Source organism: Pan paniscus, chromosome Y (genome assembly GCF_029289425.2).
Source record: "Pan paniscus chromosome Y, NHGRI_mPanPan1-v2.0_pri, whole genome shotgun sequence".
NCBI lineage: Eukaryota > Metazoa > Chordata > Mammalia > Primates > Hominidae > Pan > Pan paniscus.
In genome coordinates this window covers 46846777-46872643 of record NC_073273.2, presented here as the reverse complement: position 1 = coordinate 46872643, position 25867 = coordinate 46846777, and the positions used below count along the sequence as shown (strand labels likewise).

The following is a 25867-nucleotide window of genomic DNA, read 5'->3' as shown; positions in this document are numbered from 1 at the left end:
TGGGTGACAGCGAGATTCTGTCTCAAAACATACGAGGCATTTTGTTTTCCCGTTGATGGAGACGGCTAATGTACGTGTAACGGCTGCACAGCCTGGCCACACGCAGGTGAAATTCTCTCTCTGCATCTCTTAGCGGATGGTCTGTGACACATCACGGTCTGGTTTGTTTGTTTGTTTTGAGACGGAGTCTCGCTCTGTCGCCCAGGTTGGAGTGCAGTGGCGCGATCTCGGCTCACTGCAAGGTCTGCCTCCCGGTTTCATGCCATCCTCCTGCCTCAGCCTCCCGAGTAGCTGGGACTACAGGCGCCCGCCACCACGCCCAGCTAATTTTTTTGTATTTTTAGCAGAGACGGGGTTTCATCATGTTAGCCAGGATGGTCTGGATCTCCTGACCTCGTGATCCACCCACCTCAGCCTCCCAAAGTGCTGGGATTACAGGCGTGAGCCACCGCGCCCGGCCTCACGGTCTGGTTTGAAGCTGCTTCTTTAGTAAAACTATTTGCTTTCCCTTCTACTTTTGTGGAAGGGTTCTCTGTGCTGCCGGGAAACCTGATTTTTCGTCATTTTCCCGACACCACCATGGGAACCGAGACCATCTGTGAACACAGACAGCCGGGCGGAGGGGCCGTCGGTGCCCACCAGGGCCACGGCTCACGGCAGGTGCAGGAGGAACTGGAAATGCTGCTCACGGAGGTAAAAACAAAGGTTTAATGTCCCGTTACGGAAACATTCCGAGGGAAAGCAGTTCACAGCAGGCACCGAGGGCCCACTGGAATTGTGCGGATGCTCAGGCTTGGAGTGGACGCTCGGGCGGCCCGCTTTGGGGCAGGTGCGGCCATGTCACCCGCCTGCACGGTCATCCCAGCAAATGGCTGGGAGCGAGACGGGTGCAGAACCAGACAAGGAGGACCCTGCTGCACCTGACACCAAGCTGCACCTGACACCAAGCTGCCCCCAACACAGCGGTAACGCCTCAGCTCCCCAGGCAGCAATGCCCCCACTCTGCAGGCCTTTGTGGGCGTCTGTTCATCCTGGAAAGAGCTTCCGGAATTTGCCGTAGGCTGAGTTGCTGATGATGACCCTCACGTCGGCCGCCCCGTCCTCAGGGATCACGTCCACCTCCTGAACTGTGGCCTCCTTATACAGCCAGCTGGGCACAGATGCGCGTTGTATGGAGACAAGCAGAACCCGTAAGTATTTGGTTAGTTTCATGATAAATAATTACGCTAAAAAGAGCTTAGCTCAAACAATTCATCAGACCGTCCTGTTTCCTTTTGTTTTTTTTTTTTTGAGACGGAGTCTCGCTCTGTCGCCCAGGCTGGAGTGCAGTGGCGCGATCTCAGCTCACTGCAAGCTCCACCTCCCGGGTTCAAGCGATTCTCCTGCCTCAGCCTCCCGAGTAGCTGGGACTACAGGTGCCCGCCACCACACCTGGCTAATTTTTTGTGTTTTTAGTAGAGACCGGGTTTCACCGTGTTAGCCAGGATGGGTCTCAATCTCCTGACCTCGTGATCCACCCGCCTCGGCCTCCCAAAGTGCTGGGATGACAGGCGTGAGCCACCGCGCCCGGCTTTTTATTATTATTTTTTTTTTTTGAGACAGTCTCGCTCTGTCGCCAGGCTGGGGTGCAGTGGCGCGATCTTGGCTCACTGCAACATCGGCCTCCTGGGTTCCAGCAATTCTCCGGCCTTAGCCTCCCGAGTAGCTGGGACTACAGGTGCCCACCACCGCGCCCGGCTAATTTTTTGTATTTTTATTAGAGACGGGGTTTCACCGTGTTAGCCAGGCTGGTCTCGATCTCCTGACCTTGTGGTCCGCCCACCTCGGCCTCCCAACGTGTTGGGATTACAGGTGTGAGCCACCCCACCTGGGGTGGTAATTTTTTATTCTTTGTAGAGATGGGGTCTCACTATGTTGCCCAGCCTGGCCTCAAACTCCTCTCAGCTCAAGCAATCCTCCTGCCTCGGCCTCCCAAAGTCTTGGGGTTACAGGCCTGTGCCACGGCATCCAGCTGGAGCTTGCTTTCTTATTGGTAGGGAGACCTGTACCCCTTGCCTGGCAGCACCGATTAGGCACCTGTTGTATGCAGTCAGAAATGTACATTTTGACTGTCAGCGCAGATTAGGCACCTGCTGTATGCAGTCAGAAATGTACATTTTGAGTGTCAGCACAGATTAGGCACCTGTTGTATCCACAGTCAGAAATGTATTTTGACTGTCAAGCACAGATTAGGCACCTGTTGTATGCAGTCAGAAATGTATTTTGACTGTCAGCACAGATTAGGCACCTGTTGTATGCACAGTCAGAAATGTACATTTTGACTGTCAGCACAGATTAGGCACCTGTTATATGCACAGTCAGAAATGTACATTTTCACTGTCAGCGCAGATTAGGCACCTATTGTATGCAAACTCAGAAATGTACATTTTGACTGTCAGCACAGATTAGGCACCTGTTATATGCACAGTCAGAAATGTACATTTTCACTGTCGGCGCAGATTAGGCACCTGTTGTATGCACAGTCAGAAATGTACATTTTGACTGTCAGCGCAGATTAGGCACCTGTTGTACGCAGTCAGAAATGTACATTTTGACTGTCAAGCACAGATTAGGCACCTGTTGTATGCACAATCAGAAATGTATTTTGACTGTCAGCGCAGATTAGGCACCTATTGTATGCAGTCAGAAATGTACATTTTGAGTGTCAGCACAGATTAGGCACCTGTTGTATGCAGTCAGAAATGTACAGTGACTGTCAGCACAGATTAGGCACCTGTTGTATGGACAGTCAGAAATGTACCCCTTGACTGTCAGCACAGATTAGGCACCTGTTGTATCCACAGTCAGAAATGTACATTTTGACTGTCAGTGCAGATTAGGCACCTGTTGTATGCACAGAAATGTACATTTTGGCTGTTAAGCACAGATTAGGCACTTGTTGTATGGTCAGAAATGTACATTTTCACTGTCAGCATAATTAGGCACCTGTTATACCCACAGTCAGAAATGTACATTTTGAGTGTCAGCACAGATTAGGCACCTGTTGTATGCACAGTCAGAAATGTACATTTTGACTGTCAGCACAGATTAGGCACCTGTTGTATGCACAGTCAGAAATGTACATTTTGACTGTCAGTGCAGATTAGGCACCTGTTGTATGCACAGAAATGTACATTTTGGCTGTCAAGCACAGATTAGGCACCTGTTGTATGGTCAGAAATGTACATTTTCACCGTCAGCATAATTAGGCACCTGTTGTATCCACAGTCAGAAATGTACATTTTGAGTGTCAGCACAGATTAGGCATCTGTTGTATGCACAGTCAGAAATGTACATTTTGACTCTCAAGCGCAGATTAGGCACCTCTTGTATGCACAGTCACAAATATACATTTGATGCAAACCCATTCATCTCGTCTGTACATCCTAAAGCTCTCGGGGATCTCACAGCTCCTTCTGCACCCACGAAGAGCCCGTTTCAGAGCCAGAGACAGGCATCCAGAGCACCATCCCGTCTCCTGCCCCTGCAGGCCGCTCACCTGAGCTGCGCCCCTGCGAGCCTCACACGGAGAGTGAGGATCTGTCTCCCCGTCGCCTTCAAAACCGCCGCATCGAGCTCAGCTTTCAGCTCCTGGAGCCCGTGGCCCCGCAGGGCAGACACGGGCACGACGTTCGGTTCCGTGGGGCTGTACCTGCAAGGGTGGGGATGTCACAGGCCCCGCTCAGCGTCGGGGCGGCCGGACGAAATCAGGGTCCCCAGGAGTCCACTGCCCACGGGGCACAGTCTGGGGCCACTCCCTGTGTCCTGGCTGCCACCGCTGCGGTTCACACAAGGAGACGGGGCATCTCCCCACCCGGCTCCAGCGCGTGCAGGGGAAGGAGACGCTTGCGGACCCCAGGGCCGGACTCACCCGGGCACGAGGTCCACCTTGTTGTGAACCTCCACCATGGAGTCCAGGAGCGGGGCGGGCAGCTGCAGGCCACGCAGCGTGGACAGAACGCTGCATTTCTGGAGCTCCGCCTCGGGGTGGCTGACGTCCCTCACGTGCAGGATGAGATCCTGTGGGCCGGGCCGTGGGGTCAGAGCTGCGGAGCCTCTGGTCCCCGACCCCAAGCTTGCAGACAGGCCCAGGAGAGGGGCTCCACCCGGCTGCACTTACCCAACCTTCCAAGCCACAGGCACCCCCAGACCCACACGCAAGGGGGTGCCATATATGAGCACCCAACCACCACCCACCCACCCAGGGGGTCTTCATTCAAAGCTTTAGGGCGGCTTCATCCTCCTGTGAAATGTTTTTTAACAGCGGAATTATTTCCTCTTGAAAGGATGCTTTTTTTCTCACGTTCAAAAAAAATCTTACAGGCAGGCTCCTTACACAAAATTTGAAAAACACAGGGAAAAAAAAAAGCCGTGTGTAATTCTCCGACTTATACTACCGGGGTATCCACGTCTACTTTTTGTTTGTTTGGATGCACTTAATACAAATAATATTTTTCCTGTAACTCAGGCACTTTGGGAGGTGGCTTGAGCCCAGAAGTTTGAGACCAGCCTGGGCAAGAGAGTGAGACCGTTTCTACAGAAAGTACAAAAATTAGCCACGGCCTGGTTGTGCGTGTCTGTGGTCCCAGCTACTCAGGAGGCTGAGGTGGGAGGATCACTCGAGCCCAGGAGGTCGAGGCTGCAGTGAGCCGAGATCACACCACTGCAGTTCAGTCTGGGTGACAGAGCGAGACCCTGTCTCTAAAGAAGAAAAGTAAAAACAAAAAAAATAATTTCATCCCAGGAAAGTTTTAGACTTTTTTTTTTTTTTTGAGACGAGTCTCGCTCTGTCACCCAGGCTGGAGTGCAGTGGTGTGATCTCAGCTCACTGCAAACTCCGCCTCCCGGGTTCAGCCATTCTCCTGCCTCAGCCTCTCTGAGTAGCTGGGACTACAGACACCCGCCACCACGCCTGGCTAATTTTTTATATTTTTAGTAGAGACGGGATTTCGCCGTGGTCTCGATCTCCTGACCTGAAGTGATCCACCCGCCTCAATCTCCCAAAGTGCTGGGATTGCAGGCGTGAGCCACCGCACCCGGTCCATAATTTATTGTCGAGAGGAGTCAAAGGCGGAGTCCAGGCTCCGGGCGGGGTTCAGTCCCATCTCCTCAAGGAGGTGGCAGCCGCGTCCGTTCTTTGGGACATTTGCTGCTTCTCCCTCAGGGCAAAAAACCAAGCTGTAGCCTGAATGTGACAATCTCACACCTTGTTTTCCTGCCTTGTTGCTTGACAATATTTCCCCGTGCTCTTCATGCACTTGGAAAGTCTACGGTACGGACAGAGTGTGCAGCTCACTCAGCACCCTAGGGCCGGGGGCAGTTCCGGAGCCGAACAGCACCCCGCCCGCAAATCCACATCCACCAGCAGCCTCAGAGTGGGACCCTACCCAGAATTAAGATCTCTGCGGACGCAGCTGGTGAAGATGAGGTCGCGGTGGAGCAGTGTGGGCCTTAAATCCAACGACCGACCGGTATGTTTATGACAGAGAGATGTGGGGCAGACACAGAAGAGAAGGGGACCTTGCTTGGAAATGGAGTTTTTGCAGATGGAGTTAAGATGAGGTTACCCTGGATTTATCTAGGTGGCCCCTAAATGCAATGACAGGTGTCCTAGGAGACACAGACACAGAGAAGGCCACGTGGAGACGGAGGCAGAGACTGGAGTGATGCGGCTTCAAGCCCAGGGACGCCTGGAGCCCCCAGGAGCTGGGAGAGGCAGGAAGGACCCTCCCCTAGAATCTTCAGAAGGAACTGGATCCAACTGAAGTGAACTGAACTGTGGCCCCCCCAACAAAAGACCTGTCCATGTATTGATCATCTGGAACCTGTGAATGGGACAATATTTGGAAACAGGGTCTCTGCAGAAGTGATTAACTGGAAGATCTGGAAATGAGATCATCCTAGATTAGGGTGCACCATAAATCTAATGACTACTGTCCTTCTAAGAGACAGAAGAGGAGACACAGACACAGAGAAGAAGGCCACAGACAGAGGCAGAGACTGGAGTGATGCGGCCTCAAGCCCAGGGATGCCTGGAGCCCCCAGGAGCTGGGAGAGGCAGGAAGGACCCTCCCCTAGAGTCTGTGGTGAGCTCCCGCTTTCTGGAACTGTGGTAGAGTTGGTTCCTGTGGTTTCTGGCCCCCATTTGTGGCCCCTTTTGCAGTGACAGCCTCAGGACCCCACAGGTGTTTCCAGGGTCTCGGTGTTCATCGATCCTCAGGCATCACCGTGCTGTGTCCGCCGCTGCCCGCACGTCTGTGACACGAACGGTCACTCTCACTGTCAGGGGTCTGTGACGTGGAGCAGGTGCACCCGGGAACACGCTTATGTGTTCAGGCACATAAGCCGGGAGAGGACTGACGGCCGACTTCCTATTTCTACACGGGCTCACGGCGGCAAGAACACGGCCCTGAGTGTTGGTGAGGCTGGGGCAACCGCTCAGCCTCTCGCCCGGGGACGTGGTAGGCTTGGGGGACACTAAGTCTGAGCCCCAGGAGGCAGTTGTTGTTCCGGCCCTGAGTTGTGTGGGTGTCTGAGGGCCCAGCCCCTGGCTTTGTGTGTGTCCGAGCGCCCGGCCCCCGTGCCGAGTGGGTGTCCGAGCACCCGATCCCCGGCCGTCCCACGCTCACCGAGTGGGCCACGTCTTCCAGGGTGGCGGAGAAGGACTCGATGAGGCCGTGCGGCAGCTGGGAGAGGAAGCCGATGGTGTCCACGTACAGGACGGTCATGCGTGAGGGCAGCGTGCCCGCGTGGGCCGTGACGTCCAGCGTGGCAAACAGCTGGTCCCGCGGCTGGATGGCGGCATCGCCCGTCAGCGCCTTGATCAGCGTGGTCTTTCCTAGGAGGGCGTGGAGGTCAGGGCGCTGCAGAGACCCTTGCGTCCCAACTCCTAGCGCCGCAGCCAGGCCCTCCAAATGGAGACCACAGCACCCTCTGGGGGGCCGCACCCCGGGCTACACGGTCCCTGAGCTCCTCGGGCACCCCGGGCCAGACACGACGCGTGGGACAAAGCCACCGTCGCTGTTCTCGGGCCGATGGAGCGGGGCCGCCGTGCGGACACGGGGGAGATGGTGGTGTAGACGGGTGTGCGTGTGAAGGCGTGGATGGGAGTGAGGTCGTCTGTGTAGATTTGGCAATGGTGTAGACGGTGGGATGGTGTAGATGGGGTGGTGGTGCTGGTGTGGATGGGAGGATGGTGTAGACACAGGGGAGGTGATGGTGTAGATGGGTGGATATAGATACGGCAGTGGTGCCGGTGTTGACAGAAGGATGGTGTAGACAGAGGAGAGGCGATGGTGTAGATGGGTGGATTGTGTAGACGGGGTGGTGGTATAGATGGGGCAGTGGTGCTGGTGTAGACAGGAGGATGGTGTAGACAGAGGAGAGGTGATGGTGTAGATGGGTGGATTGTGTAGACGGGGTGGTGGTATAGATGGGGCAGTGGTGCTGGTGTAGACAGGAGGATGGTGTAGACAGAGGAGAGGCGATGGTGTAGATGGGTGGATTGTGTAGACGGGGTGGTGGTATAGATGGGGCAGTGGTGGTGGTGTAGACAGGAGGATGGTGTAGACAGAGGAGAGGCGATGGTGTAGACAGATGGGTGGATTGTATAGACGGGGTGGTGGTATAGATGGGGCAGTGGTGCTTGTGTAGACAGGAGGATGGTGTAGACAGAGGAGAGGTGATGGTGTAGATGGGTGGATTGTGTAGACGGGGTGGTGGTATAGCTGGGGCAGTGGGGATGGTCTAGACAGGAGGATGGTGTGGATGGAGGGGAGGTTGTGGTATAGACAGGGTGGTAAAGCTCTGGATGGGAGGATGGGGTAGATGACATCCTCACCATGGCTGCTGTACCCCACACAGAGACCACAGGAAACCCGTCTCCTGGGTGAGCTCTCACAGCAGCTGGTGTACCCCACACGGCGACCATGGGAACTCCCTCTCCTGGGCATGTGCTCACCGCAGCTATCGTACGGCACCGCTGAGATGACGGGGACCCCCTCCCCTCCCCGGGCGAGTCCTCACCGGTGTACCCCACACGGAGACCGCGGAAGGCCCCTCCCCCCGGGCGCGTGCTCACCGCAGTTGGTGTACCCCACCACGGAGATCATGGGGAACTCCCGCCTCGTCCGCTGCCGGCGGAGCAGGTGCCTCTTCTTGCGAAGCCTGTCCAGGGCCTTCCTGATCTTGGCCTCCTTCTCTCTCAGGAGACGCTGCTGCAGCTGCATGAAGGATTCTCCTAAAAAACACCCGAGATGGTAAGGCGGTGAGCCACACCGGGAAAGGCACGAGAGCGGGCGGTGCCGCGGAGGGGCTGCGGGGGCCTGGGGCCTGCTCCCGCTCCAGCATCGGGGGGCCCGGCTGCTTTCCCCAGCAGTGGCCCCGACACGTCCTGTTCCATGAGAAAGGGCTCTGCTCAGTGGAACGGGATCTCGCCTCCGGGTGTCCACCCCGTGAGGTCAACGTGGGCTTCCCGTGACTCGGGGAGAGAGTAAAGGCCAGATCACTACGGAGGCCTCCGAGCGGGACACGGCCCGGGACGTCATCGTGAGCGGGCGCAGAGGGGCCCCTTTCACATCCGAAGTCCCAGAACCTGGGAATGGGACCTGATTTGGAAATATGGTCTTTGTAGGGTCTCGAGATATCACCCTAAGTTAGGGTGGGCCCTGAGGCAACGACTTGTGTCCTTCTAAGAAGCAGAGACTGGAGTGACGAGGCCACAAGCCTGGGACGCCTGGAGCCCCCAGGAGCTGTGAGAGGCAGGAAGGACCCTGCCCTAGAGCCTCCAGAGGGAAGTGGATACAAGTGTAGTGGATTGAACTGTAGTCCTCCTAAAAGATCTGTCCACATCCTAATTCCCAGAACTGGTCAATGGGACCTTATTTGAAAATAGGGTGTTTGTCATAAGTGAAGTATCTAGAGATGCGATGATTCTGGATTAGGGCGGGCCATAAATGCAATGACATGTGTCCTTGTAAGAGACAGAAGAGGAGACACAGACACAGAGGAGAAGGCCACGTGGAGACGGAGGCAGAGACTGGAGTGATGCGGCCATAAGCCCAGGGATGCCTGCAGCCCCCAGGAGCTGGGAGAGGCAGAAGGAGCCCCTGGAGGGAGCACAGCCCTGTCCTCACCTTGATCTCAGAGTTTTCGTGTCCAGGAGGGGAGAGCATAGATCTGTGCTGTTTAAATCCCCAGTTTGTGGCTACTGATTTAGGAAAAACCTCCAAAAACCACCACCATCTCCTATCTCCTCAAATGCTACCAGACGGAGCCCCCAGCCAGCCCCCACCCTGTTGGAATCTTCCAGGGCTGAGGGTCTCCTATGTCCTCAAATGCTACCAGGAGACGGAGACCCCAGCTGGACCCCACCCTGTTGGAATCTTCCAGCGCTGAGGAAGGGTGGCTGCCGCTGACAACCGCATTCCGAGGACCCCCTGGGACGCCGCGCCCGGCCCGAGTTACCTGACCCCATGATGTAGCGCGAGCCGACTCCTCGGTACAGGTGGGCGACGTCCCTTTTCAAGTTCGACCTGGTGTGGGAACGGGAGTGGCTCGGTCTCTGCGGACGCTGTCTCCCTCCCGGCAGAGGTCGAGGTGAAGGTGAAGGGGGCACTGAGCTGGGCCTCTGGGCCGAAGGGAGGAGCTGCTGTTGCGGCCCCGCTCCGTGTGTAGCTCAGACACTGTGAGTGACGCGTGTCCCGGGCCGAGGGGACCTGCCTAGTGGGGAGCCGGGGGCAGGCAGTGGGGGCAACGGGCCCCGGAGAGAGAGCCCACACGGTGCTTTTCTTTTCTTTTTTTTTTTTTTTTTAAGACGGAGTCTCGCTCTGTCACCCAGGCTGGAGTGTAATGGCACAATCTCAGCTCACTGCAAGCTCCACCTCTGGGGTTCACGCCATTCTCGTGCCTCAGCCTCCCGAGTAGTTGGGATTACAGGCGCCCGCCACCACGCCTGGCTAATGTTTTTCTTGTATTTTTAGTAGAGACGGGGTTTCACCATGTTGGCCAGGATGGTCTTGATCTCCTGACCTCGTGATCCGCCCACCTCGGCCTCCCAAAGTGCTGGGATGACAGGCGTGAGCCACCGTGCCCGGCCCCCATGGTGCTTTTCTTCCTCACGCACCCCCAGAACGCCCTACAGGTGACTACAGAACGGAGGGGTTCCGGGAGTGGGCGTGACGCTTGGCGCGGCCCCGGGGCCCCACGATACCTGTGCAGCGGGATCTCCGCCAGGGCCACCTGAAGCCGGGCCTCCTTCGTGCGGGCGTTGCAGCGGAAGATGTGCAGGACAACCGTGAAGCGGTCAAACACCTCCACGCCCCAGGCGGCTTCTAGTTCTTTCTGCAAAAGGAGAGAGCAACTGAGAAGCCACGGGGGAAGGCTGGGCCCTGGTGGCCAAGGTGACAGGAAGGAGGACATCTCTAATGCCTTAACCCCACCGTGTCCCCATCTGTCCCCATCTGTACCCCGCCTGGCCGGACGCCGTGGCGTCCCCTCCTTCATCGCGTGGAGTGCGGGGACAAACACAGCAAGCCACATCCTGTGGTACCTTGGTCGGGGCAGCCATCCTCTCCACGTTCAGGAAGACGCACGTGATGTCTGGAGACCCTCGGATCTTTTCTAATAGAAAGAGGGGGTCCCGTCAGAGGCTGGCCGTCCAGTCCCGTGGACTGTGGGATGAGCCCACGATACCCTTTGTGGGATGCACCGCGGAGAGCTCAGTTCACAGGCGTCCCTGACTTCCTGAGCACGAGACCCGGGATCCAGGAAGTCAGCGTGGGAGGGGGTGTGTCTCTAGGGGTGTGTGTCTCACAGACATAGACATGCATACGGCGAACACATCCCGACAGGGACACAAACACATACACACGCAGACACACACACAGTAAACACATTCCAACAGGGACACAGACACACACACGTGCAGACACACAGAGACACACACACACAGTAAACACATCCCGACAGGGACAGACACAGACACACAGACACACACACAGACACACTCAGTAAACACATCCCAACAGGGACAGACACAGACAGACATATGCAGACACACACACAGAGACACACACACACAGAGACACACACAGTAACACATCCTGACAGGGACAGACACACATGCACGGAGAACACAGCTGGTGGAACTCACGCACACAGACACAAACACAGTGTAACACATCCCGACAGGGACACAGACACACATGCACCGTGGACACATCCCATTGGGGACACACACACACACACAGATACACATACACACACAGGGTGAAGACATCCCAGCAGGGGTGAGATGCATCTGAGTCAGGCAGGAAAGCTGACCCCCACCTGGGCAGGTGACCCAGGGCAGCCGACCCCCACCTGGGCAAGTGAGTAGCGTCTTCCTAACTCTACTGTAAGCGGGATGGTCAGAAACCTGGGAAGCGCAAGGATCCCATGCTGGACCCCACCCTAAGAGACTGCTGGTGGGGTGGGGTGGGGGGGCACCCAGAAGGAGGATTTGGCTGGGGCCTGCAGGGGCAGGTGGGGTTACAGCCGGTCCACTGCCTACCCTGTTTGTTGGACTCTATAAACTGCCCCGACCTAATCTTTACCAGTTTAAGCCTCTCCAGGGCCTGGTGTGAATCTCGACACAGATAAAGCCTCACCGTCCTCCGACTCCTACTGGCGTGTGCTCCCAGCTTACCTGGGCAATCCGAGAGGCCGCTTCCCCTCTGGCCCCGCAAGACCCCCGTACTTCAGCATGTCTCGGTTGGATGTTTTCTGTAGCAGCGGACAGGAAAGGAGGTTTGGGGAAGGAGCAGGTCTGGACGGACCCACCTGTCAGGTGCTCAAAGTTCCCTTTGCCAAAGATGAGCTTCCTGTCCGGCGTTTTGGTGGACACGACCATTGTCTGCACCACGGACCAGCCGTCCAGCGTGTGCACCAGCGCTGTGGCCTCCGCCACCTGCCACTCGGCTGCGGGGACACAAGGGCCACCGTGAGAGATGCTTCCCTTCGGGGTAGGCCCGGGGCCCCCGTCCACACCTGCCCGGGGAGGCCTCCTCCTGCCCTTGAGACAATCTCCCCGGAGAAGGCACCTTGAGCCGCCGTTTGTCCCCCGATATGACTCCGTCCCCCCAGGGCCTCTAAGTAGGAATCTGACGGGGGAAGGACGCCGGAGCCACAGCGGGACACGAGGGCGACCCTGCCTTACATGGAATTTGGGCTCCAGGCGGGCGCAGCAGGGAACCCGGGAGCTGCGGGTGCTCAGGGATTACTGAGGAACCACGGGCAGGTTTGGGGAGTAGAGAGGCAAGAGGTCTGCGCGCTGTTCTGAGCAGTTTGGGGCTTCATCTGTTCCAGGAATTGACCATTTTGGAAAACACCCGTAAAGAAAAACCACTCATCCACTACAGGAGCTTCCAAGGGAAAAATCAACGTTTTTGAGACTCTGGCACGTACAGCGACCTATTCATTTGCATTTCCTCCTGGGGGGAGTGGGGGTGGCGTGCGGTGGGGTGGGGTGGGGTGGGGTGGGGTGGGGTGGGGACTAGACACAGATTGGTCCGCTGGACGCCCTCCCTTCCCTGACCTCAAGCACACCGTGCCTACCTCTAACCCAGAGCAAGAGAAACGTAGGTCCCATCGGCTAGAACCGCCCCGGCCCAGCCCAGCCCAGCCCACCCCACCCCACCCCACCCCACCCCATAAGCTCCGCCCCCGCGCTTTTACCCCATAGGCCCCTCCCCCGAAGCCCCGCCCACGCACCTCCACCGATGACATCCTCCCCTCTTCCCCATAAGCCCCGCCCTTTCACCCATGGGCTCCTCCCCCGAACCCCGCCCATGCACCTCCACCTATGAGATCCTCCCTTCAGAGCCCCGCCCCCGCATCACCATCCATAAGCTCTTCCCCTCAGAGCCCCGCCCCTCAGCGCCACGCCGGGGCATCTCCAACCATCAGATCCTCTCCTTAGAGCCTGGCCCCCTGAAGCCCCGCCCCTACGTCGCCACCTGAGCTCTTCCCCTCAGAGCCCCGCTCTGGGTCTCCACCTATGAGATTCTCAGGTCAGAGCCCCGTCCCTGAATCTCTACCTATGAGCCTCCCCAGAGCCCCGCCCTTGCGTCGCCACCTATGAGTCTCCCGAGTCCCGCCCCTGAATCTCCACCTTTGAAATCCTTCCCGCAGAGCCCCGCCCTTGCGCCTCCACCTATGACAGTCTCCCCACAGAACCCCGCCCCTGAATCTCCACCTATGAGATCGTCCCTTCAGAGCCCCGCCCCTGAATCTCCACCTATGAGATCGTCCCTTCAGAGCCCCGCCCCTGAATCTCCACCTATGAGCCCCCTCCCCTCAGAGCCCCGCCCCCAGGTCTCCAGCTCCTGTTTCTCCCCCGAAAGCCCTGCCGCGGTCACCTCGAGTCATCTGCGGCTTCCCCGGGCCCCACTTGACGTCAGGGTGAACCAGACACACGCGCTGGGTCCCCGCCGGCAGCAGAGGCCCTCCCCGCAGCAGCTCCTCCTCGGCGTTCTCGTCCGCATCTTCCGGCTCCTCCTCGTCGTCTCCCGTGCGGCTTCGGCCGCCGTCCGCCCGCAGACCCCGCCCTCCGCCCCACGGCCCCTCCAGATTCCCGGGGCTCCTGCGGCCGACAGCGGCGAGCGCGCGCGCGGGGCAGGACGGCGCGGCTACCCGCGGAGCCGAGCGGCCGCGGCCCACGCGGGAGAGCCGCAGCCCCGGGCGTACGGCGGCCCGCAGAGCCCACATGGCGCGTCTGGAGGCTGAGCGTTGGGGCGGGGGCTGCCCACAGGCCGCTCCCCATCACGTGCTCGTGATTGGCGTGCGGCCGGGGCTGGCTCACCAGCGCCTCTCCCCGGCACAGGCCGTGCTCCTCATTGGTCATCCCGCGTCACGTGCTAGTGATTGGCGTGCAGCTGGGGCGTGCTCACCAGCGCCTCTACCCAGCATAGGGCGTGCTCCTCATTGGTCATCCCTTGTCACGTGCTGGTGATTGGCGTGCGGCCGAGGCGGGCTCCCTAGCGCCGCGCCCCGGTAGCGCGTGCTCCTCATTGGTCGCCCCGCATCAGGGGCTGGTGATTGGCACGCGCTGCGGGCGGGGGAGGCGGGGCCAGGCCGCTTCTTGTTCGGCGTGGGCGGCTCCTGGCCGACCTATCCCCCGGTGCAGCCGCCGGCCGGGTAGGCGCCAGGATCCCGAGCCTCGGCGGCGGCGGCCGCGCTGCCTTCACTCACCTCGTCGTCGCTCCCGTCCTACCCCGTTCCGCGCTGGGTGGAGTCCAAGTCTGATTGCGAGGGTCCGGAACGCCGCCTCGGGGGCTTGACTCCAGCCCCAGGGATCGAGAACGGCGCCCAGGGGTCCCTACGTCTGCCTTGGGGGCTCGAGTCCCGCCCTGGGCGTCCGTGACGTCGCCCAGGGGTCTCCACGTCTGCCCTGGAACCTGGAGAGCCGCCGTGGGGGCCCCGGAAGCCGCCCAGGAGTCCCCACGTCTGCCCTGGGGGCTCGAGTCCAGCTCTGAGGGTCCCGGACGCCACCCAGGGGGTCCCCATGTCTGCTTTGGGGGCTCGAGTCCAGCCCTGGGGTTCCCTGATGCCGCCCGGGGGTCCTCACGTCTGCCTTGGGGCCTCCATTCCCGCTCTGGGGGTCCCCGATGCCGCCTGGGGGTCCTCATGTCTACCTTGGAGACTGGAGTTCCCCCGTGGGAGTCTCGGACGCCACCCCGGAGTCACCGTGTCTAGCCTTGGGGGCTTGAGTCCAGCCCTGGGGGTCCCGGACGTCGCGGAGGAGCCCCCATGTCTGCCTTTGGGGCTTGAGACCTGTTCTGGGGATCCTGGTCGCCGCCCAGGTGGGTCCCCAAGTCTAGCCTTGGGGGCTTGAGTCCAGCCCTGGGGGTCCCGGATGCCGCCCGGGGGTTCTCCTCGTCTGCCTTGGGGGTTGGGTCCAGCCCCAGGCGTCCTGACCACCGCCCAGGGGCCCCCACATCTGCCTGGGGGCCTCAAATCCAGTTCTGGGGGTCCCGGACGCCTCCCAGGGGTCTTCATGTCTGCCGTGGGCCTCGAGTCCAGCCGTGAGGGTCCCGAATGCTGCCTTGGAGGGTGGAGTCCAGCTCTGAGGGTCCTGAAGTCAGCTTTGGGGGTTCGAACCCATCCATCCCAGGGGTCCCTGAGTCTACATTAGGGGCTGGAGTCCAGCCTTGAGGGTCTCCACTGCTGCCTTGGGGGCCTGGATGGGATCCAGCGGGTCTGAGTCCAGCCTCGGGAGCCCCCGCGGTGGAGCTCTGAGTGGGGCAGGGGGCTGGGAGATGCCAGGAGGATGAGAGCGGCGCCCCCCTGGTCCAGGGGACAGTAAGAGGCAGCCGGTCTCAGAGAAGCTCCCCCAAAACTGTTACCCGTGGTGTGCAGAGCGTCCTGCAACCCCAGCCCTCACCAGGATTTCTTGCGTTTTTCAGGAAATCGGTTGTGATTGGCATGTTCCTTAAGCGTCTGCAGGAAGCCGTGGCCTTTTTGATATTTCAGGAGGGGTTGCTAACCCCCCTCCTTGTAGGATCGGGGTATCCCAGCTGCTGATTCCCCTCCTAACAGCCCTGCAGCGCCTGGATTGGAGGTGTGACAGGTGGCATTTTTGGCCCTAAGTCCCTACGCAGGACGGGTGGCTGTAGCCTGCGCGTTTGTGTAAATTAACCTCCCTTTTTAGTTCTGTGAAGGGAGAACGTGAATAGTTTAAAATCACCTGCGTGAAAGACGCTCTTGATTAGTTTAAAATCACCCACGTGAAAGGGGCTCTTGATTAGCTTAAAATCACCCACGTGAAAGGGGCTCTTGATTAGCTTAAAATCACCTGGGTGTTTCGTTTTATCTCAGTTGGCCTCTGAATGTTTATCCTACAGCGTCCTGCAAGCTCCAGTCTACCTTCTAAGGGAATAACGGGGCTCGCCTTTCTACGTTACTTTATGTGGGAGTAGTTGTAAAACAGAATGGGGGAGACCGCGGGGATTGTGCAGCAATGTAGCCACCGTTTACATGTCGGGAGGCTGAGGTGGGAAGATCGCTTGAGCCCAGGAGTTTGATACCAGCCTGGGCAACATGGTAAGACCCCTTCTCTACCCCCCCCCCCAAAAAAAAAACTTTAGTCTGGCGTGGTGGTCGGTGCCTGTGGTCCCAGCCACTCGGGACGCTGAGGTGGGAAGATTGCTTGAGCCCAGGAGTTTGACACCAGCATGGGCAACATGGTAAGAACCTGTATCTACAAAAAAAAAAAAAAAAAAAAAATAGCCAGGCGTTGTGGTGGGTGCCTGTGGTCCCAGCTACTCGGGAGGCTGAGGTGGGAGGATCACCTGAGCCCAGGAGGTGGAGGCTGCAGTGAGCTTAGATTGCAGCACTGCGCTCCAGCCTGGGTGACAGAGACCCCATCTCAAAAAAGAAGCACCAAAAGGTGTCTGAGATCAGGCACGGTGGCTCACGCCTGTCATTCCAGCACTTTGGGAGGCCGAGGTGGGTGGATCACCTGAGGTCAGGAGTTCGAGACCAGCCTGACCGACATGGAGAAACACTGACTCTACTAAATGTGCAAAAATTAGCTGGGCGTGGTGGCACACACCTGTAGTCCCAGCTACTCCAGAGGCTGAGGTAGGAGAATTGCTTGAACCTGGGAGGTGGGGATTGCAGTGAGCTGAGATTGTACCACTGCACTCCAGCCTGGGCCATAAAGCGAGAGCTTGACGGTGGGGTGGGGGTGTGGGATGGACCTTCTGTGGTCCCAGCTACTCGGGAGGCTGAGGTGGGAGGATTGCTTGAGCCCGGCAGTTTGACACCAGCATGGACAACATGGTAAGAACCCGTATCTACAAAAAAAAAAAAAAAAATTAAAAATTAGCTGGGTGTGGTGTGTGGGTGCCTGTGGTCCCAGCTACACCATGAGTGGAATTGTGACGTGCAAAGCCTGGGTAAATGGGGTTAGCTATATTCAGCCTTAAGGGGGCACATAGCCTATTATTTCTAACACACCGAACTCAGAATTGGGACCCAGATTTGCCAGGGCAGCGCGGGACGGAGGCCTCTCCTGCGCTCCGTCTTCGCTGTTAATAGACTGAGACGGAATGAGAGCTTCGAAGGTGCTGGGGGAGGAACATTGGGCGTCCCCAGGTGGTGAGCTCAGGGACGTGTGTGTGTGTGTGTGTGTCTGTGTGTGTCTGTGTGTGCGTGTAGCCGTCAATCTCCTGGGCTCCTGGGTTCCGTCTGCCCTGTTCATAGAGACGGAATGAGAGCGTCCCCAGGTGGTGAGCTCAGGGACGTGTGTGTGTGTGTGTGTATGTTTGTGTGTGTGTATGTATAGCCGTCAGTCTCCCGGGCTCCGTCTTCCCTGTTCATAGACTGAGAGATGGAATGAGGGCGTCCCCAGGTGGTGAGCTCACGGACGTGTGTGTGTGTGTGTGTGTGTGTGTGTGTCTATATGTATAGCCGTCAGTCTCCCAGGCTCCGTCTTCCCTGTTCATAGACTGAGAGATGGAATGAGGGCGTCCCAAGGTGGTGAGGTCAGGGATGGGGGGGTGTGTGTGTGTATGTGTGTGTGGGTGTCTGTGTAGCCGTCAGTCTCCCGGGCTCCATCTTCCCTGTTGATAGACTGAGAGATGGAATGAGGGCGTCCCCAGGTGGTGAGCTCAGGGATGGGGGGGTGTGTGTGTGTATGTGTATGTTTGTGTGTGTGTCTGTGTAGCCGTCAGTCTCCCGGGCTCCGTCTTCCCTGTTCATAGACTGAGAGATGGAATGAGGGCGTCCCAAGGTGGTGAGCTCAGGGATGGGGGGGTGTGTGTGTGTATGTGTATGTTTGTGTGTGTGTCTGTGTAGCCGTCAGTCTCCCGGGCTCCGTCTTCCCTGTTCATAGACTGAGAGATGGAATGAGGGCGTCCCAAGGTGGTGAGCTCAGGGATGGGGGGGTGTGTGTGTGTATGTGTATGTTTGTGTGTGTGTCTGTGTAGCCGTCAGTCTCCCGGGCTCCGTCTTCCCTGTTCATAGACTGAGAGATGGAATGAGGGCGTCCCAAGGTGGTGAGGTCAGGGATGGGGGGGTGTGTGTGTGTATGTGTGTGTGGGTGTCTGTGTAGCCGTCAGTCTCCCGGGCTCCGTCTTCCCTGTTCATAGACTGAGAGATGGAATGAGGGCGTCCCCAGGTGGTGAGCTCACGGACGTGTGTGTGTCTGTGTAGCCGTCAGTCTCCCGGGCTGCGTCTTCCCGGTTCATAGACTGAGAGATGGAATGAGGGCGTCCCCAGGTGGTGACCTCAGGGATGTGTGTATAGCCATCATTATCCTTTAGTACCTGGTCCCCGTGCCCTCTGAGCCATCCAAGGGCTTCAGGAGGCCGCGCAGAAGGAGGGTCGGTAAGCGAGTCCACGGACCACCACGCAAGCCCTGACCCTGCCAGGGGCCCTTGGGAGGGTGAGCCCTGCGTGTTGGGGGGATGATGGCTCCGGAGGGTGAGCTCTGGGATGAGAGGGGATGTGCAGGTGGCCGCATTGCAGACACAGCTGGCTCGGGACCTGGGCGCCATCTGGCGTCGACTCAGCTCGCTCCTGAGCTGTGCCTCTTCCTTGCCTTACGTTGGGGATAAAAAGCCATAGATGGCCGGGCGCGGTGGCTCAGGCCTGTCGTCCCGGCACTGTGGGATACCAACGCAGGAGGGTTGCCTCAGCCCAGGGGTTCGAGACCAGCCTGGCCAGCATAGCGAGACCCTCTTCTCTAAGAATTTTTTTTTCTTTTTTCTTTTTTTTTTTTTGAGACAGAGTCTCGCTCTGTCACCCAGGCTGGACTGTAGTGGCGTGATCTCAGCTCACGGAAACCTCCGCCTCCCGGGTTTAAGCGATTCTCCTGCCTCAGCCTCCCGAGTAGCTTGCATTACAGGCACCCGCCACCACGCCTGGCTAAATTCTGTATTTTTAGTAGAGACGGGGTTTCACCATGTTGGCCAGGCTGGTCTTGAACTCCTGACCTCAGGTGATCCGCCCGCCTCAGCCTCCCAAAGTGCTGGGATGACAGGCGTGAGCCACGGTGCCTGGCCCTGAGAAACTTTTAAAAATTAGCCGGGCCTGGTGGTGGGGCACCTGTCCTTCCAGCTACTAGGGAGGCTGAGGCAGGAGGATCGCCTGAGTCTAGGAGGCTAACGCTGCTGTGAGCTGTGATTGCGCCCCTGCACTGGCAGCTGGGGCAACAGTGAGACCCTCTGTCTAAAAACCTCATAGGAGCGGATGTTTCCAGGGTGCGTGGTCTCTGTTGGGAGCTTCTCGCTGGACATAGATCTCTGCTGCTTTCCTTTTTTTTTTTCCCCCCCCCAGACAGAGTTTCGCTCTTGTTGCCCAGGCTGGAGGGCAGTGGCACGATCTTGGCTCACTGCAACCTCCGCCTCCTGTATTCAAGCGATTCTCCTGCCTCAGCCTCCTGAGTAGCTGGGATTACAGGCAGCTGCCACCAGGCCAGGCAAATGTTTGTATTTTTAGTAGAGACGAGGTTTCCCCATGTTGGCCAGGCTGGTCTCAAACTCCTGACCTCAGGTGATCCACCCGCCTCGGCCTCCCAAAGTGCTGGGATTACAGGCATGAGCCACAGCGCCCAGCCAGGGGGTGGCTGTTTTATAACAGGTTTGCAAGTTTGTTTTTCTTTTTTTTCTTTTTTTTTGTTTTTTGTTTTGGGGGGACGGAGTTTTGCTCTTGTTGCCCAGGCTGGAGTGCAGTGGCGGGATCTCGGCTCACCGCAACCTCCACCTTCCGGGTTCAAGCGATTCTCCTGCCTCAGCCTCCCGAGTAGCTGGGATTTACAGGCACCTGCCATCACGCCCAGCTAATTTTTGTATTTTTTAGTAGAGACCGGGTTTCGCCACGTTGGTCATGTTGGTCTCGAACTCCTGACCTCAGGTGATCCACCTGCCTCAGCCTCCCAAAGTGCTGGGATGACAGGCGTGAGCCACCTCGCCCGGCCCCGGATTCTATTTCTTAAACTGCAGGAAATACTAAATACTTTACGTGCGTATGTTTCTCATTTCATTTTCCTACAGGAATTGGAGAGTGAGTTGCTGAGATTTCTTTTCATTTTTATTCCCTTGGTCCTCATCATGCAAATGGCTAAATGGGTTTTTTTTGTTTTTTTTTTTTTTAAACAGGGTCTTGCTCTGTCACCCAGGCTGGAGTGCAGTGGCGCGATCTCGGCTCAGTGCAACCTCTGCCTCCCGGGTTCACGCCATTCTCCTGCCTCAGCCTCCCGAGTAGCTGGGATCACAGGTGTGCACCACCGTGTCCGTCTGCTTGTTAAATTTTTCCTAGAGACGAGGTTTCGCCACGTTGCCCAGGCTGGTCTCAAACCCCTGAGCTCAGGTGATCCCCCCACCTCGGCCTCCGAAGGCGCTGGGCTTCCAGGCGTGCAGAGGGCTCTTTGTCTACATCCGTCACTGGATTTTCTACCCACGGGGACACGTGACCCCAGCGAGGTGGTCAGGGAGTCGTCGCCGGCCGGCGCTGCAGCCCAGGGATGATGACGGCTCTAGGAGTTTGGTTGTGGAGCACAGATGCCAGCGGTGTGTGGGGACGAGGCCCTGCACCTGCGTTTCTCCTGCACAGGCCCCGGAATCCCGGGATGGGAGCGCTGTGGAGTGATGACGTCAGTGGGCTCTCGGCGAGGCTGGACAATGGGAGTCGGCAGCATCCGGGCTGGGCCCCCGAGGCTTGGCTCCCTCTCTGCACCCCGGGGGTCCCACAGGCTGGTGACAGCGCGACTGAAGGCCACGCTCCAGTCAGGAGGCCGTCCCACGTGTCACCCCGGGTCTTCGCGCCCCCTCCTGACCCAGGGTCCTGGCCTTCCACGTGTGACCCTGGTTCCGGCACCTGTCCCCGCCCCCTCTGTCCTGTCCCCGCCCCCTCTGTCCTGTCCCCGCCCCCTCTGTCCTGTCCCCGCCCCCTCTGTCCTGTCCCCGCCCCCTCTGTCCTGTCCCCGCCCCCTCTGTCCTGTTCCCGCCCCCTCTGTCCTGTTCCCGCCCCCTCTGTCCTGTTCCCGCCCCCTCTGTCCTGTTCCCGCCCCCTCTGTCCTGTTCCCGCCCCCTCTGTCCTGTTCCCGCCCCCTCTGTCCTGTTCCCGCCCCCTCTGTCCTGTTCCCGCCCCCTCTGTCCTGTTCCCGCCCCCTCTGTCCTGTTCCCCTTCCCCTCTGTCCTGTTCCCCTTCCCCTCTCCCCTGTTCCCCTTCCCCTCTCCCCTGTTCCCCTTCCCCTCTCCCCTGTTCCCCTTCCTCTCTCCCCGTCCCCCCTTCCTCTCTCCCCGTCCCCCCTTCCTCTCTCCCCGTCCCCCCTTCCTCTCTCCCCGTCCCCCCCTTCCTCTCTCCCCGTCCCCCCCTTCCTCTCTCCCCGTCCCCCCCTTCCTCTCTCCCCGTCCCCCCCTTCCTCTCTCCCCGTCCCCCCCTTCCTCTCTCCCCGTCCCCCCCTTCCTCTCTCCCCGTCCCCCCCTTCCTCTCTCCCCGTCCCCCCCTTCCTCTCTCCCCGTCCCCCCCTTCCTCTCTCCCCGTCCCCCCCTTCCTCTCTCCCCGTCCCCCCCTTCCTCTCTCCCCGTCCCCCCCTTCCTCTCTCCCCGTCCCCCCCTTCCTCTCTCCCCGTCCCCCCCTTCCTCTCTCCCCGTCCCCCCCTTCCTCTCTCCCCGTCCCCCCCTTCCTCTCTCCCCGTCCCCCCCTTCCTCTCTCCCCGTCCCCCCCTTCCTCTCTCCCCGTCCCCCCCTTCCTCTCTCCCCGTCCCCCCTTCCTCTCTCCCCGTCCCCCCCTTCCTCTCTCCCCGTCCCCCCCTTCCTCTCTCCCCGTCCCCCCCTTCCTCTCTCCCCGTCCCCCCCTTCCTCTCTCCCCGTCCCCCCCTTCCTCTCTCCCCGTCCCCCCCTTCCTCTCTCCCCGTCCCCCCCTTCCTCTCTCCCCGTCCCCCCCTTCCTCTCTCCCCGTCCCCCCCTTCCTCTCTCCCCGTCCCCCCCTTCCTCTCTCCCCGTCCCCCCCTTCCTCTCTCCCCGTCCCCCCTTCCTCTCTCCCCGTCCCCCCCTTCCTCTCTCCCCGTCCCCCCTTCCTCTCTCCCCGTCCCCCCCTTTCTCTCTCCCCTCCCCTCGTCCCCCCCTTCCTCTCTCCCCTCCCCCCGTCCCCCCCTCCCCATCCCCCCCATCTCTCCCTTGAGTCCTTGGGTGGTCCTGGCCGCACGCCTACCTGACTGGCCCCATCCCTCCCTTCAGGGCAGGGACAGCCGATGCCCTGCACCTCCCCCTTCACTTTTCTGCCTCTGCCCCCTCCCCACATAGGCCTGGCGTCCCCTGGACTCCTGTAGGCCCAGCTGTAGACTTAAGAAGTCAGTGTGTCCCACAGCCCTAAAAGGTTGGGGTACCCTCCAGCCGTCATGTTCTGGGCACCCTATAGTCCTAAAGGGTCAGGGTACCCCCTGGCTGTCATGTTTAGAGTACCCCGTAGTCCTAAAGGATTGGGGCACCCCACATCCCTGGTGTTCAGGGCACCTCGTAGTCCTAAAAGGTCGGGGTACCCCCGGATGAGGGGCGGTCAGGAGGGTCAGGGCCCGGGTGGACATCCTGTCATCCTACCCTGTGGGCCATGCCCTGTGTCCCTGACTCTGACATTGGGTGAGGTGAGGACGGGGCAGGTTTCCGTGGCACATTTATTTATTTATTTAGAGACAGAGTCTCGCTCTGCTGCCCAGGCTGGGGTGCAGTGCTGAAATCTCAGCTCACTGCAACCTCCACCTCCCGGGTTCATGCCATTCTCCTGCCTCAGCCTCCCGAGTAGCTGGGATTACAGCGGCCCGCCACCACGCCTGGCTAATTTTTTGTATTTTTAGTAGAGACGGGGTTTCACCATGTTAGCCAGGCTGGTCTCGATCTCCTGACCTCAGGCGATCCACCCGCCTCGGCCTCCCAAAGTGCTGGGATGACAGGCGTGAGCCACCTTGCCTAGTGGGACCCCAGTTTTCTATTAAAAATGTCAGGCGCGGTGGCTCACATCTGTCATCCCAGCATTTTGGGAGGCTGAGGCGGGTGGATCACTTGAGGTCAGTTGTTAGAGACCATCCTGGCCAACACGGAGAAACCCCGTCTCAACTGAAAATAGAAAAATTAGCCGGGTGTGGTGGAGGGCACCTGTGATCCCAGCTACTCGGGAGGCTGAGGCAGGAGAATGGCTTGAACCCAGAAAGCAGAGGCTGAAGTGAGCCGAGATCGCGCCACTGCACTCCAGCCTGGGTGACAAACAGAAAACAGGCACAGCATAGTGTCTGCCTTTCTGGAATCGCTATAGCTAGGGGGTTGCCTCCCTAAGGCCCACTTCTCTGAGTCTCCTGCAAGGTTTGTGTGAGTGCCTGGGAGCCGAGGCCCTTGCGAGGAGGACGGGGGCTCGGGGGCCTCTGTGACCTGGGGGAGGGGCTGCTGCGTCCCCCTGTGGGCGCACCTGTGGGCGGGGCCGCTGCGTCCCCCTGTGGGCGCACCTGTGGGCGGGGCCGCTGCGTCCCCCTGTGGGCGCACCTGTGGGCGCACCTGTGGGCGGGGCCGCTGCGTCCCCCTGTGGGCGCACCTGTGGGCGCACCTGTGGGCGGGGCCGCTGCGTCCCCCTGTGGGCGCACCTGTGGGCGGGGCCGCTGCGTCCCCCTGTGGGCGCACCTGTGGGCGGGGCCGCTGCGTCCCTCTGTGGGCGCACCTGTGGGAGGGGCTGTCGGCCGTAGGTACCGCTCAGGCCCGTCTTGGTTGCAGGGCAAGGACCTGTGTGCTGGGGGCTGAGGGACTGGGTCTAGAAGCCGTGTTGTGGGGAGGCCTGCGGGCGTTTATGTCCAAGCGGGACCTCCTGTCCCTGCACCGCTGGCCTCGTCCCCCCCAACAGGGCCTCGTCCCCCCCAACAGGGCCTCGTCCCCCCCATGCCTGCTCCGTGAGGTCAGGCAGCGCCGCGCTAGGGAGATGGGGTGGCCCTGTCCCCGCGGAGGGGCTGTTCTCTGGGGCAGAGGCGGGCAGGACCCCCGCCTTGTGGTCAGGACCCACTCATGGTCAGACCCACTCGTGGCGGCCGGGGCTGCTGTGGGAGCTGATACCAGGGTGGAGACAGCTACGCCATGGTGAGGACACGGGGCCGTGGGAGGCTGCAGCCGACGGCCAGGCCCCCGTGAGGAAGACCCGGGGCGGCCCCCGCCCAGGAGCTGCGCAGACGCGTCCTGGGGCCGCTGTGCCACTGAGACCCGAACGGCTGCTCCCCAGGCCCTGAGTGGCGTGTGCGGCAGCCAAGGCTGGGGGAGCTGTGACTTCTACACGGTGCCGGGGTGGAGGGATCCCTGCCCTGCCAGGGTCTGCCCGTGGGTCATGGGGAACGTGGTTCGAGGCCCCTGCTGTAGCCACGCAGCAGCGTCTTGCCGGGTGAGTGGCCTTCTCTGCAGGCTTGAGACCCAGCAGGGCCGTTTGTGCCACGTGGGGTCTGCGCCGGCCGAGGGGCCGCACGGCTGTCAGCCACAGGATGTGTGTCTCGGGGCTGCAGCAGACGGGGCTTCTGTGCCGTGTGGGGTCCGACCCCTCGGCCTGGGCAGGGCGGCCCGTGGGCACCGTGCTGGGGACGACCTCCAGCCTCTGCTCCTTCCCCGGCTCTGAGTCATAAAGGCCTCCCGCTCCCCCGGGAGCCGTGTCTCCTCTAGGAACTGCTGGGTGCGGCTGGGTCTGGCTCTGCCTCATTCCTGCATCTGATGCCCGCCAGTTCTCCCCGAACTCTCCCCAGAACTCCCTTCTCTTCCGTCTCCCCCGTCCCCTCCGTCTTGCCCGTCTCCATTTCCTCCATCTCTCCCTTCTCCGTCTCCTCCGTCTCATGGCTGTCCAGGCCCCGTCCCTCCGCAGGCTGGGTCCCCCCTTGTTCTGGGCGGGGCTCTCGGTGCCAGTGCTGGGAAACTGTGGTGCCCGTCACCCCCGCTCCACGTCGAGGAGCTGTGTCCTGTCCCACGAGGAGGTGCCCCGGGACCTGAGGGCTGCAGGCCACGGCTGGGTCCGGCTCTGCCTCATCCCTGTATCCGATGCCCCCCAGTTCTCCCCCATCTCTCCATCTCCTCTGTCTCCCCCGTCTCATGGCTCTCCAGGCCCCGTCCCCCCACCAGGCTGGGTCCCCTTATTCTGGGGAGCCTGTCTTGACGTGCCCGTCCCTGCCGCCCCTCAGGACAGCGCTGTGGATGCAGGTCTGGTGCCGGTGCTGGGAGCCTGTGGCGCCCGTCACCCCTGCTGCACCTTGAGCAGCTGTGTCTTGTCCCATGAGGAGGTGCCCGGGGACCGCAGGGCTGTGGCTGGCACCGTTGCTGGGGAGTGGCCGTCACCTTTCCTGGTCCTCCCGGAACAGAGCTCATGCTGCTGCTCCTGGGTGAACCTGGGGCTGCCCCTGTGAACACTCTTGGGTCTGACACGATGGCACCCCGTGAGGGAGGGGTGGGGTGGGGTGGGCTGCGTCCCTTCTCGGGGATCTCCAAGGGGTGACGGCCACGAAATGCGGGGGACCCACGATTGTCATTCACAGAGGGTGAGGTGCCGAGCCGTGGAACATCCCGGCTTCTGGCGGGACGCTGGCCACGGTCAGGGTGCCCCGAGTGCTTGTTTTGTGGGGTCCCTGGCCCCCTGCACACGTGAGCTCTCGGGGGAATGGACCCCCAGAACAGGTGGAGGGCACGACTGCTGGGCTCTGGGCCTCCCCGCAGCGCCGCCGTCCACAAGGGCCCCCGACAGGACCCCCCCACTTGTCCGGCAAAGGTGTGGGTGTGCACGCCCGGCCCCGGCACTGCCCAGGGCATCTGGGGTTGTGGCTGGGGAAGGACGGGGCGCT

At 60.0% G+C, this 25867-nt stretch overlaps 1 protein-coding gene across 1 annotated transcript; it reads right to left on the bottom strand.

Moving 5' to 3' along the window:
• Window positions 1–685: 685 nt before the first annotated feature.
• On the bottom strand, window positions 686–15495 carry LOC100969322 (putative GTP-binding protein 6). Its single transcript, XM_055106968.2, has 10 exons — window positions 13437–15495; window positions 11860–11997; window positions 10589–10659; window positions 10250–10380; window positions 9505–9572; window positions 8120–8278; window positions 6669–6877; window positions 3911–4059; window positions 3539–3691; window positions 686–1150 (listed from the first exon to the last, which is right to left on the bottom strand). Exons 1-10 carry the CDS (start codon window positions 13783–13785, stop codon window positions 1027–1029), a joined length of 1551 nt encoding a protein of 516 aa, XP_054962943.1. The 5' UTR covers window positions 13786–15495; the 3' UTR covers window positions 686–1026.
• Between the last annotated feature and the right edge of the window lie 10372 nt (window positions 15496–25867).